At 51.9% G+C, this 18,130-nt stretch overlaps 1 protein-coding gene across 1 annotated transcript in view; it reads right to left on the reverse strand.

The window, feature by feature from the left end:
• FAM83F (family with sequence similarity 83, member F) overlaps positions 1-16,973 on the reverse strand; it is a 42,383-nt gene extending 25,410 nt beyond the window's left edge. Inside the window, exon 1 of the mRNA XM_006890100.1 lies at positions 16,500-16,973. Coding sequence (XP_006890162.1) covers positions 16,500-16,973 — 474 coding nt within the window. The remainder of the gene's footprint in view (positions 1-16,499) is intronic.
• Between the last annotated feature and the right edge of the window lie 1,157 nt (positions 16,974-18,130).

Here is an 18,130-nt window from a genome sequence, read left to right on the forward strand (position 1 = left end):
CTCTGTCCAACCTTCACATGCATGCAAAGCAACGAATACATTGCAAACAGAGAAATCGACGCGAAAGGGGACTCCATGGCCTGCTCGGGGACTGCCTTGTTTTTCTGAGTCTCATAAATTTTCCACTTTTGGTGGAGCTCAGTCTTATCTTTCTCTATTCTCTTATCTCCCTCGCTCTCTAGTAGTGGAAAATATTTTTTCCTAATCTGACAGGTTTCTGCCTTATGCGGGCTCCGACTTCTGCACATTTGCTTTGGTGACAAGGGCTACAACAGGGCCTGATGAGAATGATCGTCACTACTTAATCCACAGGCTCTGTTACAACGGCGCCCTGGCGTGTGGTGTGTAAGGGGTCGGGCTGCTAACAGGGAGATTGATGGTTTGAATCTACCAGTTGCTCTTCAGGAGAAGGATGGGCAGAGTCGAGCTGTGTTCCGCAGTTTTCAGTCATTATAACGATTTATAGAGAGCCGACAGAGGGCTGTCATGCCTTGGAATTGACCCAATGGCAGTGTATTCATTGTTGACTGAAATTGTCAACAGTTCAATAGCAAATATTTACCTGAAGTTTAAGGAGTCTTGGTAGCACAGTGGTTAAGTATTTGGCTGGTAATAGAAACAATGATGGTCTGAATTAACTCATCAGCTTTGAAGGAGAAAGATCTGTCCATCTGCTTCTGGAAGATTAACCCCAAAAGCCTCACTAGTTACAGTGGCCCTATGGGGCAGAGTAGTGGCAAGAAGTTGCACTGCAATCCCGAAGGACACCAGGTCTGCAGGAGAAGGATGGGCAATCTCCTCCCATACGATTAACGACCTCTGAAAACCCACCAGAGGGTCAGCTAGTTCCAACTCTACGGTACACAACAACAACAATACAGGACAGAGTAGAACTGCCCTCGAGGGCTTCCAAGTAGGTAAATCCTCATGGAAGCAAATGGTTCCGTCTTTCTCCCTTGGAGTGGCGGCTCGCTAATCACTACACCAACGGGCCTCTTCACAGTGGCAGTTCTAATATCGCTGGGAATCCCTCTGAGTCAGGACAGACTCCACGGCACACAACAGTGACATCTGAAGCGTCCTATCTTGTAATCCGGGGAAAACGAGGCAAAGAGGTCTGCCGAGCACCCAGGGAGGGGCCTGAGCTACAGGAAACCATGGAAAACCACTGTCTTCCTCTACAGTGCCCCCAAGCCCCAACTCATCTCCATGGCCCCACAGTTTGTGGCAGAGGCGAAAGCACAGGCTTTGGAACCCGATATTCTGCACTGGCTGAGACCAGTCACTGAGATAAAAACCCACTGCCATGGAGCTGAACCCAACTCAACTGCCCCATAGGTTTTCCAGGGCCATGAGACCATCGTTTCTTTTGTTTTTTTCGGTGGAGCAGCTGCTGGGTTTGAAGCACCAATCAATCTTTTGGTCAGCCATTAACTGCTTTAACCCCAGCACCACCAGGATTCCTCCATAACCCCTTTGGATTTCACCTGTGAACAAGGCTACTCCAAGATTTGGGCGAGAAGGAAAAGAGACGGGCTGATGGTTACTCAGTCTCGAGAGAGGCCTGCCTGCAGCCCTTCCTCTTGGGCAGTGCCCAGCACACGGCAGGTGCTTGGCATTAGCTCCATGGGGCCTAGCTGGCGTTGCCCCAATGGCACTTCCACCTGGTAGAAGGACACGTGAGCAGGTTTAGAGGAGCGCCACATCTGTAAACACGCTGTCCCCGCTGCTGAGACATGGTGACTCCTCCCTGCCCATCCAGAGCTGCATTCTAGCCCTCTCCCTGACAATAGGCTCACCTCGCCCGAGCTCTGGCCGGTGTGCCCCTGGGGTGCACTGGCCCTCCTGCCTCAGCTGGCCTGGCCCTGGTTATAGAAATGTCCACTCCCACAGGGCAGTCGAACTGGCTTGTCTCAATTCAGTTATGGCCGATACAGTGAAACTGGAACAGACAGGAATTTGAAAGATGCGTATGACCCAGGCCGACGGCTAGGATGGAGAAAATGACCCATCAACGCTCTGCCAGAAATGGAATTTCCCTCTCAGGAAACAAAGGCAGCGTCCCCACTGCGCAGCAACTGAATCTCCCACCCCAGGCCTCAAACTCAGCATTCTTCTGGCTCTGGTCACCCACAGTTGCACCTTCTGGTTTGCTCCCCTTTGGCTGCGATGGCCGTGACAGGCTCAGTTTGAAGTCCTGCCACAGAGCCCCGGCTCCCGTCATCCTGATGGTCCTCTGTCCCTGCACCCAGTGTGTGCCTTTCCAGAAGCATGCCTCTCAGCCCTGGTTTCTGTCCACACAGGAGGGGTGGGGGACAGTGACCCATCACTGTTCTCAACAGAACTTCCACAGTTGGGGCTCCTCTCAGGAGCTGAGGAAGCAATTTGGGCCTGAGGCCTGGTTCTCCCAGAGGACAGGGCCAAGATCAAGATGCCACTGCCCGTCCTGCCTGCGAGGCATCTGTGTGCTGTCAGCCGAGGCTTTCAGCCGTCTGTAGCACATTCTATTGTTCCAGGCTCGATAATTAGAACGAAACACCCCGCTCCCTGGCTGCAAAGGCCTCATCCTGTCCTGCCACGTTGGCTACCTCCTCCTGCCGACAGGCCTCTGTCCCATTCCAGAGGCCACTCCAGATCGACCTTACCCACTGGGCTCACAGCCTTAGAAGCCAACACTTTCAACAGCCTCAGGCGAAGGGAACATACCACGGGGACCCTTGGTGGCTTTCCAGGAAAGAGGAGAAACTTCACCACGTGAGCAAGGCCAACCAATGTGACATGAGCAACCTCACGTGACCCGCTGGGGCACGAGCCCAGCAAACCTTTCCAAGAGCCGAGGCCAGCTCTTCCCTGCCCCACAGCACGTTCTGGGATGACTTCCCCTGCACTAAGTTGCTGTTAATTAGTGAAAATTATCTAATGCAAGCTCATTTTAACATTAGCTTAAAGCTAAACATAATTAGGAAGATAAATCAGCTGCTTAAAAAAAATCCAGTGAAGATACACAAATGGTTTTGGGGATCATCTGCTGGTTCGGGCTGCTGGCCTCGAGCCCTTGGCACTGCAGCACGTGGGCAGAGCAGGCAGGGCTCAGGGAATCCCTGCTGAGACACTGATGGGTCCATCGCTGGCCTGAGAAGGTTCTGAGAGACAGCAAGGCTGACTGTGGGTCAGTACCAGGCCTTGTCACCTGGGGAAGTTTCCCCAGCGAAGCAAGCTGGGAGATGTGGTTGGTGAAAGGGGTCAGGAGGACATAAAGGGTGTGAGTCCATGCACACCCTGTCCCCTGGCCAAACCGCAAACACATTTCCATCAAGTTGGAACAGACTTCAAGCTCATCCTTTAGTGGGTTTTCAGAGATTGTAACTGGCCCAGGAGGAGATGGCCTATCTTTCTCCCATTGGGCAGCTGGTGGATTCGAACCTCCAGAGGAGTGCTGCCTTTAGGTTAACAATCCTATGCACTATGCCAAGGGCACACTGGCGGCCTAGTGGCAAGAAGTTGTGCTGCAATCCTGAAGGCACATGGTTCGGATCCTCCAGCTGCTCCGTGGGAGAAGGATGGGCAATTTCTTCCTGTGTGATTAACAGCCTTTGAAGACCACTGGAAGGTCCAGCTATGGGTTGGTTCTGACTTGACAGTACACAACAACAACATGGGCTATGTCACCAGAGCTCCTAGCTAGAGGCCAATTCCAGAGGAGAGCTGTGACACAGAGTTTCCAATGATCGACATTGTGGAAGTAGATCACCAAGCCTGTCTCTCAGGCACTTCTGGGTGGAACTGAACCACCAACCTAGGGAGAGCTAAACTAGCTGGCTGAGCTGATGATGATTCAGACCCCACACATGTCAGAGTAGAACTCTGCTCGGTGAGGTTTTCAATGGCTGGTTTTTAAAAATTTTCAATTAGACCTTCCTGGTCAGATTTGAACCTCTAACCTTTCAATTAGCAAATATGTTAACTCAATCTTGTTAGCCATTTGCACCACCCTGGGCCTCTCTTCTGTTACTAGCTAAGTCAGCTGTCAATTCCTGTGGAATCGCCTGGCTGCTGCCTTGCCCAGGTGAGGTACCTGGGCTTTCTGGGCTCATCTGCATAAGCAGCCTCTCACGGCTGGAAAAGCACAAGCTGGGAGTCAGCCTTGGCTGGTTCCCACCTAGCTCCACGATTCACCGGCAGTGTGGCCACATCCTGTCTGACCCTCAGTCTCTTCATCTGTTTCAGTGAAAGTTGTTGTGGCGTTGAGAACAATGGATGAAAAGATATATTCTGAAAGAGTTGGGTTCATGTCTCAAACCGAAGTGCCTGGTAAACAAGATCTATCAACACCCTCTTCCCACCATAATGTGATTTGTTTTCTCTTCATCGCTCCCATTAGACCTCGGGCTACCACTAACTCGATCTGACTCATTGGCTGTATTTTATTCCTCTGTAAATTTCTGGCACTTGGGACACAAGAGGTTCTTGGCAACACCTGGAATGGATACATGGACACATTGGGGCAGGGGTGTCACCAGGCAGTCTTCAAAGCAGCCAAGGTGATGTTCTGGTGGGGGAGTTACGGACACTCATGATCTGTCCTTGAAGACACACAAGAAAGGCCTGGCCCCCACCCCGCGCCAACCACCTCTGACTCACTGCTGACAAGCAAAGCTAGAAGAGCAGTGACTGAGCCTCCCACACGCCAGCCAGACTGTGAGCGGCCGCTGGGATGGTGACCAGGGGACAAGCTGTGCCGGGATGGGCTGAGCAGGAAAGCCAAGCAGAAGGACGACAGTCAGAAAAGCCAGTGGCGCTTCCAGGGTGAAGATCCTGGAATCATTAGCAAGCCCAGAAGCCCAGATCTCTGAGTCGGAAACTCAAGATGGGAAGCAGCAGATGTAGCCCAGGCTGGCTGGTCAGGTCATCTAGTGGTTAGGGGACGAGGTCAGGGGTGTGAGACTGGTCATGGTGACTCAGCCCACCGTGTGAGGCGTGTGAGGCAGGTGGGCAGCCAGGACCTGGCCTGGCTGGGCTCCCTCATCTCTGTCTTGCTGTGCCCTAGCCTGGCTTGGATGAGAAGCCTGTCTCAGAACAGGCTGTGCTTTATACATCCAGGGAACAAGGTGGGCAGCATCCCAGGGGCAAAGGTGGAGTGGGCATCCCAGCAGACACTTGGTCTGTCTGGGATGGAAGCCAGTCCCAGACAGCCAAGAGTGGCCATGAAGAGCACAGGGTAGATTCTAGAAGCCACCCTAATGAGTCCCTGCATCACCTGCCCCCGAGCTGCGGGGAGGGAGTTCCCCCCCCCCCCCGGCTTAGCGTGGACTGAAGCAGCAAGCAGCTGAGCTGTCCGTTTTCCTAGTTAGTCCATGATCTGCCCAGGTCCTGGCTGGTCACAGAACACTGTGAAGGTTTCTGGGAGCTTCAGAGGGGAGAGATGACCCCAGAAAGCAATCCCTAAAGGCCAAAACACCTTTAGCAGCAGGACACAGCCTCATACTGGGAAAGGAGGCGAACACCTGGCTAACGAACGTTTTGTGCTTCCTCAGAGCCTGGGGAGGCTGCCAGCCTCTTCTCTCTCAAGGTGTTGTAGGCAGTTAATTAAAGGAGATAACATGCATTAGCTCCTATCTCTTAGTCTTCTCAATGGAAACCTCTTTCATCTTTCTGCATTACTTAAGCCCAATGTGCTTTCTCCTCACAGAGTAATCTGTTGAAAGCCATCACGACAACGGGCTATTCCCATTTTACAGAAGGAGACGCTAAATCACCCAGGAGGGCAAATGATCTGCCCAAAGTCACCCAGTGATGAAGAGAAAGGAGAGTGAGTGCGCCCACGTCTCCTGGCCCCTAGTCAAGCCCTCCCTGCCCTGGCAGTGGCCTGGGCCTCCTGTGACTGCTGCCCATGGACTTGTGAGAAAGGTATGAAGAGCGAGCCTATTTTCCAGGACATTCTCCACAAAGAAGCTGAACCTGTCCTTCTTCTCAAAGAGGGACACATAGCCCAAAGCCTGATGTCATCACAGAACTTGGGGCATCCCTGCACACCCACCCTCGGTCTCTCTGGGCTGGGCTGTGAGGCGGTCAGGCCCATCAGGATGATGGTTTAGGGGAACACCCTTAGGGGATTCCCTGTCCCTTCCTGTCTAGTCCCTCCATGATTCAAGCTGACCCTTAAAATGGGAAAGAGTTCATCCTGGTTCGACCTTCACTCTGGGAACATGAATTTCTACCCCAGACACAATGAACCAGAATCTACATCCTAACTCGACCCCCAGGAGTTCTGGACTACATCCACGTCAACAACATGTCATGGCCTGTCAGAAGCAAATGTGTCTCTCCAAATGTGTCTCAGAAAAAGTGAAGCCAGAGAGTTCCTTAGACGTAAGGCGGGGACGCTGGTCAGCGGAGGCCACAACTAATTGACCACAGCCAGTTACAGAAGTAAGGTGGGGAGGCTTCGTCTCACATCCTCGGGACATGTTGTCAGGAGAGACCAGTCACTAGAGGCTATGCTTGGTAAACCAGGGGGCCAGTGAGAAAGAAGACCCACGATGGGATGGACTGACATACATACACAAGGGGGCGGTGCGGGGCCGGCAGCGTCCGCATGGTCATCCACGTGAGTTTTGTCCTGTTGTCACTGAGTCCAAATGGACTCAATGGCTTCAGGTGATGTTCCCTGAATGATGGGTACCACTGAAGACCCAGGACTGGGGATACAGGGGCAGCTCAGAGGAAGCAGACAGGCAGTCACCCTGTCAAGCTGTCGACAGTGAAATGGAGAGAGTGGGCCTCAGGCAGTTGCTCTCCTCCGCTCGGAAGAGGACGCAGGAAGCACACAGGCGCTTTTACTGCCCCACCAATGACAGACAACGCCTGGCTCACACCTCCTGGCCGGAGGAACCCCATATTCCAAGGCGCTTCTCTTCAACCCTGAGGAGACACAGAAGGCAAAGTTTCTTTCTAGAATAATTAACATTCGGACAACACTTTCTGGAGGATTAGGGTGGTGCAAAGGTTAAGAAGCTCGGTAGGCTAAAAGGTTGGAAGTTCTGGGCGACTCAGAAGTGCTTCATCAGAAAAGCCTGCGGACTCACTTCTGAAACCCAAGATCACCAGGCGCCAGGCTGACGAGGGGGCAGCTCGTGGTGGGGGGCAGCTCATCTTTGTCTCCAGCTTTCCCACAGAGTGTCTGCTTGGCTTCCACGACCGTCACAGAAACCTAGCCACGTGTTATTACCGTCCCCATTTGATGAGGGAGGAGTCTCAGAGAGTCACGGGAGGGAACGGTCAGCACAAGGAAACCCCGGAGGGATGGAGTGTTTAGTTTCAGCGGGACATGGCGATAAAGCAAATGATGCAATCACACAAAACATGTGAATCTTCTGATTCCTCAGAGGATATCAGCGGGAGAAAAGATGAGCAATCTTCTCGCGGGCAATTTACAGACTCCGAAAACTCACGGGAAGGTCAGCTAGGAGTCGGTCCCAACTCGCCAGCAATGAAAAAGAGATAAAACCCTGTATCTGCACTATTCCGGAGGCACTGAGAAGAGCCCCGGTGGTGCAGAGGGATACGTGCTGGCCAGCAGCTCGAACCCACCAGTCGTTCCAAGGAAGAAAGATGAGGCTGCATGCTCACGGTGAGCCTTGGAAACCTGACGGGTTTTTGTTGCCACAGGTTGGACTTGATGCACTGGGTTCAGCTTGACAGTCATGGAAGTGTGCAATAGCATTATGTAAAAGTTTGAAATATTTCCAGAATTACCAAAATGTGACACAGTGACACAAATGGGTGGAAGGTCTTGAAAAAATGGTGCCAACAGACTTGCTCAGTCCAGGGCTGACACTGACCTTCTCAGTCAAGTGCAATAAAGAGAAGCACCAGTTCTGCCTGAACATGGGCAAGCAAACAGAAGGGAACTGTTGACCTTTCTGTGTCAGAGCTGGGCTCTCGTCCCTGACGTGCAATGGCGGCTCCTAGGAGGAGAAACTGCATGCACAGGAACACAGGACCACTGCACGCAGTGCCAGGCAGGCCAGGGCAGGGCCGGGCAGGGCTGGGAGGGGCTCTGCCCAGAGCTGCAGCGCAGCTGTCCTCTACCAGCCTCTGCGGGGTGGAGACTGCCTGGAGCCTCGGGAACAGGGCATGAGTGGACTGTCACTTGCATAAGGGATGAAGGATGAGGCTGAGGGGACAGTGTGTGGTCCCCTGCCTGCCCACAGAAGACCCCTCATTGCTTTGCATTCTCCCCAGAAACTGTAGGGTGCATACAGATGGTGTTTAAATATGGCTTTTGAGAGGCAGCTCAGAAGGCCCTGGATTGTCAGCTGTGCTCTGAGATGACATGGGAGGAGACTGGGGAAGGGGAGGCGGAGTGGTAGGGCCTTAGGGATAGTTCCAGAACAAGGCAGAGGGGTGGGGTTTGGGTGAGGTACGTACCCCGCAGGACAGGGCAACATTTTCTTCTGTTATACATGAAGTCACCGTGAGTCACAGCCCACTTGTCAGCAATTAACAACACAGTCAAGGTGGTGGAGAGACTGATGAATGCATCCTCAGATGCTTAGAGTTCATAAACCAGTAACTCTTCTAATATACCTTTTTTTTTTAATTTGCTTTGTGGAAATTATCTCACAGTATCATTAATATCACATGCAAGCAAAATTTGCTGAAAACCATCCAATACTGGCTAGAACAAGTACACTGACAGAAGTTTAAGTGGGATTTAGAAGAGGTTGTGGCACCAAGATTATCAATGCTGCTGTCAGATAGATTTTGGCTAAAGGCAGAGAATAACACAAGAATGCCTTTCTGTGTTTATTGACTATACAAGTGTATTTGACTATGTGGATCCTAACAATTATGGCTAACATTGAGAATGGGAATTCCCAGAACTTAATTATGTTCATATGAAAGCTTATGTACACCGAGAAACTGCTGTTGGAACAGAACAAAGGAATACTGCATAGTTTCAAATCAGGAAGGCTGTGTGTCAGGGTTGTAGCCCTTCTCCATACCTACTCAATTTTTATGCTGAACAAATAATTCATGAGGCTGAATATTATGAAGAGGACACAACCTTGCTTGCTGAAAGTGAGAGGGACTCAAAGGACTTGCTGCAGGAGATCAAATAACACAACCTTCAATGCATCTCAACATGAAGAAAACAAAGGTCCTCACCACTGGGATGATAGGCAACATAATGATAGATGAGACAAGATTGAAATTATCAACAATTTCATCTTACTTGGATCCACAATCAATACCCTTGGTAGTAGCAATTGAGAAGTCAGGAGACATATTGTATTGGGCAAGTCCCAATACAAGTCAGGGAGTTGAGGAGGAACCTACCCAAAATACTGAGGAGCAATGATGTCAGTTTAAAGACTAAGGTGCACCTGATTCAAGCCATGGCCTTTTCAATCACTTGTTATGCATTTGAAAGCTGGACAATGAATAAGGAGGACAGAAGAAGACTTGATGCCTTTGAACTGTGGTGTTGGAGAAGAGTGCTGAATTTCCCAATGACTGTCAAGAGAATAAACAGATCTGTCTTGGAAAAAGTGCAGCCTGAGTGTTCTTTGGAGGCAAAGGTGGTAAAGCTTTATCTCTCAGACATGGAGCATGCTGCTGGAGAGGCTATTCCTTGGTAAGGGACATCATGCTTGGAAAGGTGAAAGGTCAGTGAAAGAGAGGAAGATCTCCAATGAGATGGTAACACAGTGGCTGTAGCAATGGGCTTAAGTGTCAGAGCTAACGAGGCTGGCATTGGATAGGACAAGGTTCAGATCTGTTGTTCATAGGGTTGCTATAAGTTGCACACAATTCAACAGTACCTGACAACATCATACCTAGAGCCTAAAGCCCAGCCAAGGGGCTGGTACAAAGACAATGCCAGCATGGTTTGCTGGATGGAGCTGGATGAGGGATACCAGGCTGAATGTCTCTCAGGGGCAAAGGCTGCCATCTTTGAGGCCGAGCCTCTGGTGAGACAGACACGGCGCGTCAAACTTTACCACACTTCCCAGGCTTCTAACTGCTCATCCCCAGCAGCTGCTTAGCCTGAGGGGCCATGCCCCTGGTTTGGGACCCATCCTCCATTCTCTCTGCTCCCCATCTGCCTTTGTCTACAGTCTAGAGCCATCTCTCTCTGCTGCAAGACAGCCTGTTGCATTGGGGATTGAAGGAGTCTCCTAAAGAATGGTGCCGTTCTGCAGGGCATGCCTCCAGACTCCTGTTTCTTCAAGGGCTGGGTGACCAGGGGTTCTCAATCCAATCATTTAAACAAACACTTAACCTCCTGTGACAGTTATACCTCTTTGCACTCCCAAGGCTCCTCAAAGGAAACTGAGGGGAGTGAGGTAACCCCTTCCCAAGCCTTCAGCCCGAGGGAGGACCAAGTGGCCCCATAAAGGCAGCTGTGTGCCACACAAAGCTGGGCACTCAAGGAGCTGTGTCAGAGAAAAGCTTGCTTTTGGATCAAGAATGTGGTGCTATGCCACCTGGCATCCGAGCCAGGCCATGAAAGAAAGGGGACACAAATCATATAAAGAAGCAGAGCTGGGAATGGGGACAGCTTGGCCACCCACTCTCCTCTTTCTCCAATCAACCAGGTAGGGCTGTTTTACTGGCAATAGTGAGAAAAAGATCAAGTTAATAATATTACCTATTTTGGCAACTCCCTCTACAGGGTTGCTTTATAATCTGCTTGGGGTCAGTAGTAATCCTGGCTAAGGACCTGGAGAAGCTGTGCTCAGCTAAGAGACAAAGAGGTTCCGCTCTCAGCCCTTAGAGGGCTGTCCTACAAGTGGAGAGAACAGCCTGCCTTGTGCATTCACTGAGCCTCAGAGCAAATGGGTGGTTTGTGGCTCACCACGGGAGCTGAGGAGTTGGTGCATCTGGTGTGGGGCCCAGAAATGCAGGTGTCAAGAATCTTTGATGAAGGGCAATAAGTTTTCTTTTGTCCTGAAAGTTCTCAAAACTCTCTCTCTCTCACACACACAAACACACACACACACACACACACACACACACACACATCCAAACCTATTGCCATCAGTTCCTGGTTATGGTGACCTTGCATGCTACAGGGCACAAATTGCTCCATCGGGTTTTCTTGGCTAGAATCTTTCTGGGAGCAGACTGCCAGGCCTTTCTTCCGCAGTGCCACTGGGTGAGTTTGAACCTCCAGCCTTCAGGTTTGTGGTCTAAGTGCAAACTGTGTCTATCACTCACAGACCTGCTCAGCAGCTTCTCACAAGGGCGGCCGGGTGCGAGGATGGGCGGCTGGCTGGGTGCCATCCTACCCTGCCTGCTGCGCTCAGACATGCCTGTAGACAGGTCTCTGGCATCAAAGGTCTGGCTCTAACTGGGTGTAGGGGCTGGGTTAGCTCCCCTCCTGCCGCACCCTCTGGCGAGCCCTCCCCACTCTAGATTATAATGATGGCTTAGCAGCTTATTAGCCTAGTTAAGTGCAGAGGTGTGTTTTACATGACTGCTTTCTACATAAGTACTATGTTTCAAACGGCCACTGTCCTTCCAGTCCCAGTCATCTTAATTGTGATCATTGGCCCTCTTAGGGAGCTCTGGTGGCCTGCCTAACTGGATAAGGAATTGCATTGCCAACCCAAAGGCAGGCAGTTCAAATCCATCATCTGCTCTGAGGGAGAAAGACAGGCAATCTCCTCCCTGATATGAACAGCTCTCAAAGCCCTCTTCCTCTAGCTTGGTAAATACGAACCCAGAGTTCCCCAGTCTGGTTCTGCTGTTAGTCCTCTTGCTGGCCGTTATGATGACCTTGTTGTTGTTGTCATCATTGTTATGTGCCGTCGAGTAGCCTGTGACTCATTGTGACCCTGTGTACAACAGCTCTGAACCCTGCTCTATCCTGTACCAGCCTTATTGTCTCTGACACCCCCACCCCCAGGACTGCAGTCACTTAGCAGTCCTAAATGTCAGCGGGTGTCCTAAAGGTCAGCAAATGCCCCTGATCTTTCTGTGGCTATGAGCCAGACCAAGAGCTCACGTCCCCATCCCTGAAGACGCTGGCTCTTCGGGGTTTAAGTAACACACCGCTCAGTGACGCTGAAATAACTGGATCGCTCAAGGAGAGAAAACCAGCAAGAAGAAACTCCGCCCTGTAAGTAAACAGCAGAGGTTTGAGGTTGCTTACACTCCCAGGGCCTCGGAGGGCTTTCTGCCATATGCAGCAAGCAGCCCAGAGAGTAGAGAATCAAGTCACCCCTGCCCAAAGGCCTGGGTTTCCCCACAGGATGCCACCTCCACAGGCTGGGCACTCTGCTCACTGGCCACCTCCCTCTGCCCTTCCTCTCAGTCTGCATTTTGAATTAAACTCCCCATAAACCCCAAATCCACGTCCACAGAGTCAATGTGATTTACAGCCATGTGAATTACAGCCTCCATCAGGTTCCTGAAGCTGTTCAGTTTTGCAGGAGACTGCCTTTCTTCCACAATAGTAGCTGCTGGATTTGAACAGCCAACCTTTCTGTTAGCAGTCTGATATGTAAACAGGGCTCCTTTTGCTTTGCTTCAAAACAGCCCCAGTGAAGCAGTGGTTAAAGTAGCTGGTTGCTACCCATAAAGTGGGTCGTTCAAAGCCACTAGTCCACACAAGGAAGAATGACGTGGCCTTGGAGCCCCTGTGCGGGGGTTCCAGTGTCTTACAGGGCTGTCTGAGTCAGAATCAAATCGACAGCAATGGGGTAAAGTTGGTTTTCTCCTTGCTTAGGGCACTTTGGTGGCATCGTCTGTAGATACTTGCTCTGCTCACCCAAACGGGGCCACTTCTCTGACAGTTCGAATCCACCCTCGGCTTCGAGGTAGAAAGAAGAATGCTGACCTCCCATGTGATTTACAGCCTCTGAAAAGCCCCTGCAGGGTCAGCTATGACCGCACAACAATGAGTTTGAGACTGTCCCCAGCCCTGAGGACCTAGCGAAGCCGTGGTCAAGTCACAGCATCCTCCCACCACACCCCTACCTCGGCCTCAGTTCCGGGCTGGGACTCGGAAATTCAAATGATGCCTCCTCACAAGGTGACTCTGGGTTTTACATCACCAAAAGGGAAAAATAAGTGGCATACAGCAGTCCTCCTGTGGGCATGTCCTGCTTGGTCACCTGTCTCTGCAGGTAAACCAGCTCACATTTGGCCTGCCCAGCCTTGACAGAAAACAAAGGAAACTCTCTCCCTGAGGGTGAAAAGGAAGAAGGAAGGATCTGGTTTATTGGCCAGGAAGAGTTGTTTGCCAGCTAGACAAGCAGGCTGAGAGGTGGGGCAGGCAGTGGTGGCCAAATAGGACAGCTGTGACAGAAGCCAGGGACCTCGGTGTTCCTGTCTTGGTCTTCCTTTAACCAACCACAGGGGCAACTATTCTTCTTTCATTAGGAGGCCTGCTGGTAGAGTGGGTTAAATGTTGGGCTGCTAAGGGAAAGGCTGGCAGTTCAAACCCACCAGCGACTCCTCTGGAGAACAGTGAGGCAGGCAGTCGGCTTCCACAGAGATAATAGCCTCAGAAACCCTACGGGGCAGTTCTACTCTGTCCCACAGGGTCACCAGGAGTCAGAATGGACTTGATGGCAGCGAGGCTTTTTCCCGCCTCTGTGCCTCGGTTTCCTTACCTCTGACACACATTCAGATTCTCTGTCCTACGTCCTTCTCAGGGGCTTTGAGAAGAAGGTATGCACAGAAGTGAGGGGCAGTGATGAGAGGGGCAAGATGGCCTGGAGGGACTTGGAGTGGGGGGGTGCAGTGGGTACACAGAACAGCTTCAGATGCTGCTTCTTTCACGGGTGGTCGCCTGCCTTGGCCCCGTTTTCGTACACCTGTACCAGGCCCATCCAGGTCTGATTTTCACTGTGACGAGCTTCTTCCCACCAATCAGACTTGCTTGCTTCTCTAAAACGAAAGCTTGTCACTCCTACTCCCGCCCTCTTACTGACAAACTGCCCAATTTCCTTCTCTCTTCCCTTCCAACCCTGCAATTCTCAGATTGCCTAATCATGCAGCCTCAAAAACTCTTTCCCTCACAGCAGGTCCCCCACATTTGAGTAGATCCTTGGGGTGGGAGGGTGGAAGGTCAGAGCTTGTATGCTTTGCACGGCTAGCACTGACACTCAATGGATATGCAGGGAACAATTACGGGTCAACGGGTCTGTGGGTGGTGCAGACAGTTTACACTGACAATGAACATCAAGATGGAGGTTTGAACCGCCCCAGCAGCACCACGGAAGAAAGGCCTGGGTGTCTGCTTTCTGGAGATTACAGACAAAAAGGCCTCCTCTAGAGCAGCTGGCACCCACAACACTTGGGTGACCATGAGCTGGAATGATTCACAGGCAACAGGGATTTGGGGGCTTTACCTGTGTTAATTATGTACAACATATATGTTATATTGGTCCACCATTATCCAGGTTTACACTTCCAAACATTTAAAGAGGCAAGAACATGGCACAAGAGTTCTGTGCTATCATCTAATGTGTGACTAGTGGCCCCAGTTGGCAGGCCCAGCCCCTGGCTTTTCTCATAGGAATACATACACTGCTTTCAACGGCTAGGCTGGCTCCACTCAAATGCCTAGACCTAATCCTGCTGCACCAGCCTTCAGCGTGAGGCCCAGGCTGCCACAGCCATCAGGAGCAAGAACTTTGGTGTTTCAATCCCCGCTAAACCACTCACGAGCTACAGGACTACAGGCAAGCCATTTAACCGTTCTGGATTCTGATTTCTTCTCGCACTTCTCTTAAGAAGCATACGGAAGCGTGTGGGTAGTATAAACGGTTCACATGCTTGGCTGCTGGAGGTTCCTATCTACACAAGGCAACTAGGAACAAAGGCTTGGAGATACACATCTGAAAAACAAGCCACTGCAAACTCTACAGAGCACATTCTACTCCAACACACACAATCATCGTGAGTCCAGACTGACTCGGCAACAACAAAGGAACAGAAGGGAAAAAAGTCCCATCTCACTGAGTTATTGCAAAGAGTGACTAAGAAAAGGCAGGTATGACACTTATGGAAGACTAAATCAGTGCAGTTCCTAGGCCTCTAACGTTTGGGAGTTTCTATAGTGAACCTATACCTGGCATCTTCACTATACCTGGTTCTTACTTCAGGGCCATCTCACCCCCATTCTCTCCCTGCGTTCTAACTGGGTTACTGCTAACCAAAAGGTCAATGGTTCAAGTCCACCAGCCACTCCTTAGAAAGGCAAGATGAACAGATATGGACAGGAGAAAGGGACTACATGCAAAGGGAAATAAAAGTCCGGATGGCAGTGGAGAGAGAGAGAGAGAGAGAGAGAGAGAGTGAGTGTGTGTTCAAACTTGCCTTTCTCTTCTGCAAATTGCAATATACAAAGGACTTTCAGTCGGATGAGGAGGCATTACTTAGAGGCAGGGTGGAAATAAGGACAGCAGGGAAACGTAACCTTTCCTTCTGGCTGCCTGGCTAGTTAACAACCTAGATTATCTTTTTGGGGCAAGGAGTCCCACCACTGGGCTTCCCAGGATAAGCTTCCCTTCTCCCAAGGTAACGGGACTCCCACCACACTCAAGAGCGGACTGTGGTGAACCCACGCCGCTGCTGTGGTGTATTCTGAATGCGGCGCAAAAGGCTGCTGGTGTTTCTTAACAAACGCCAGTGTAGGGAGCCCTGATTTAGCAAACAAAACCAAACACTGCCCAATTAAATCTGAGTCTATGATAATGAATGTATACTTACTGAATAATTTTTTTTAGTGCTTCCTGCATTTGAAAAGCATTTCTTATTTGCCTGAAATGCATATTTACCTGAATGTTCTGCATTTTCTCTGTAAATAAAGGCAGCCCTACACAGAAGGGCCACAGAGTAAAGGTCAAGCCTGCCCACTGCCTCCAGTCTTCTTATCAGCCACTCAGAGGCAGATGTGACAAGTGGGAGCTTTGGGTCCAGCCACTTGCCTTTGCCTAAGTGTCTAGCAGAGGGCCAGGCACGCAGGAGGGGCTCTAGAGATATTCCCTCCATCATTCCTGACGGCCAGAGAGCTAGTACTAGCTGGAGGGGAGGGGGATATTGAAAATGGAGGTAAGATGTCAGCTTTGACTCTGGGGGCTTCTCTAGGGAGGCTGTGCTGGGTGCCTCACCCCAACTTCCTGGGCTGTTTTGATGAGTAAATGAGAAAATGGCTGAGTGGGCAGCGCACAGAGCATGACTGAAGGGCTGGAGCGGCCGTTTAATCTCAGGGATCCATGGTGCTCACTCTTCCCTACGGAGAAGGAAGTCACAGGGAAGGCCAGAGCGGAGAAAAGCCAGCGCCTCTGGACACTGTCCTAAGATGACTAACATCTGTCCAAGAGTGTTGCTTCCTCCCTGGAGGCCATTGCACAGGCCCACACACAAGGTGAGGGCGCTCAGGGACCACTGTCCAGAAGGTGGTTATGGAGTCTGTCCCCTGGCTCAAAGCTCTCCAGACTGGGGTACCCTCGGGTGAGGACAGAGCGGGGCCTTACCTTCTGGGCCTGCTGGACCATCTGCCTGACCACCTGCTTGAGGTGGGGCGCCTTTTCCTCCTTGGGGGGATGAGTGAAGAGGGTGACCCGGCTGACGCCGCGGTAGAAGCTGGTGTCGGTCCAGCCCAGGTCCAGCGGGGGCACCTCGGTGTCAGAGCGGTCGGGCCAGTAGGCCAGGGACTCGGCGGCCGCGGGCTCGGCCTTGGCCTTGGCCTTGTTCTTGCCGCGGCCACCTGCGGGGATAGCGTCCTCATAAGGGGTCCAGGCCGCGCGGAGGGCCTGGCGCTCCTGGCTGGACAAGAAGTCCCGCAGCTGATCCTTCTGGATCCGCTGGCGATAGGCCTGCTCGCCCCGGCCCAGCAGCGCCTCCAGGGCGGCCCGCCGCTGCTCGCAGTAGTAGAAGGCGGCCTGCGCCTCGGTCACCCGCTCGTTCACATGCGCGTCGTCCAGGCAGGTCAGCTGCGACTCGGCCATGGCGCCCCAGCCGCGGCCCCGCTCCCACCACCGCACCTGGAGCCGCCGAGGGCGGGAGCCTCACCTGGCCGCCCGTCCGCCCGCCCCCGGCCGCGCACCGCCCAATCCCGGCGAGGGCGCGGCCACCGGTGGGGACGGGCGGGCGGGACCAGTGCGCTCTGGTCCCCGGGGCCAGCATAGGTGCCAGAGCCAGGCCCGGGCCGCTGGGTCACTGTCGCCTCAGAGCTGACCTTTCGCCCTGGGAAGGTCAGCCGCCTGACCCTTCCCGCTGTGGGCCCCCAGTGAGCCGGTGTCCTGTGCACTTTCATCCCCCTCCCCCACAGGCAGAGTCCTAGCACGTGTCTGGCCTGGGCGTCTCAGTTGCCCATCTGACCGTCCCCGTTGGGGACAACTCGCCCAGTTGGAGCTGGAGATAGCCTGTCCTTGGATTGAGGTGGCTGGAGAGGGGGCGCTTGCGGAGTGAGCGCAAAATGCTAATGAATCCCCCTGGCTCGCCGCCCACACGCCCCAGTTCTGAGATTCCAGGCCTGCAGGGCCTGTCAATCCAACACCATCGCCACGATAGAAAAAAAAAAATAAAAGCCACTCAAACACAGAAAAGATGTAAGCAGCTGTGGTGGAATTTTTTTCCCTTCCTCATTTTAATCTAGTGTGTGTGTGTGTGTGTGTGTGTGTGTGTGTGTTCATTTTGATTTGAAGAGGGAGGGAGGGAAAGAGGGGAGAGAGAGAGAGTAGAGTGTGTGAGTGTGTGTGTGTGTGTGTGTGTGTATTTGGGCAGGAGAGGCTGCCAGAGGCCTGATTACTGTATTAGTGGTTTAAAATTTATGTTTGAGCTCAAGGAAGAAAGCCGCATATGCACACACACATACACACTCGTAGCTTGTAGCTTGGGGCTGCAGCTCTGCTCTTTCCCATTGGATTAAATACAATCTTCTTAGTCATTAACATATGATTTTGTTCGGATGCCGCTGTACAATTTGATTCCCCACGTTCAAAATGTTTTCAGATCACAGCAAAGGCTCACATTTCTCTCATTTTCTAGCACAGCAGGTTAGAGCTGGAGGGAGCCTTAGGAACCAGTCCCGCCCTCTCATTTTGTTGTTGTTGTTATGTGCCATCAAGTTGCCTGCGACTCATAGCAACACTGTGTACAACAG

The sequence above is a fragment of the Elephantulus edwardii genome, unplaced genomic scaffold, assembly GCF_000299155.1.
Source record: "Elephantulus edwardii isolate Elephantulus edwardi_28Jun2011 unplaced genomic scaffold, EleEdw1.0 scaffold00086, whole genome shotgun sequence".
Taxonomy (NCBI): Eukaryota; Metazoa; Chordata; class Mammalia; order Macroscelidea; family Macroscelididae; genus Elephantulus; species Elephantulus edwardii.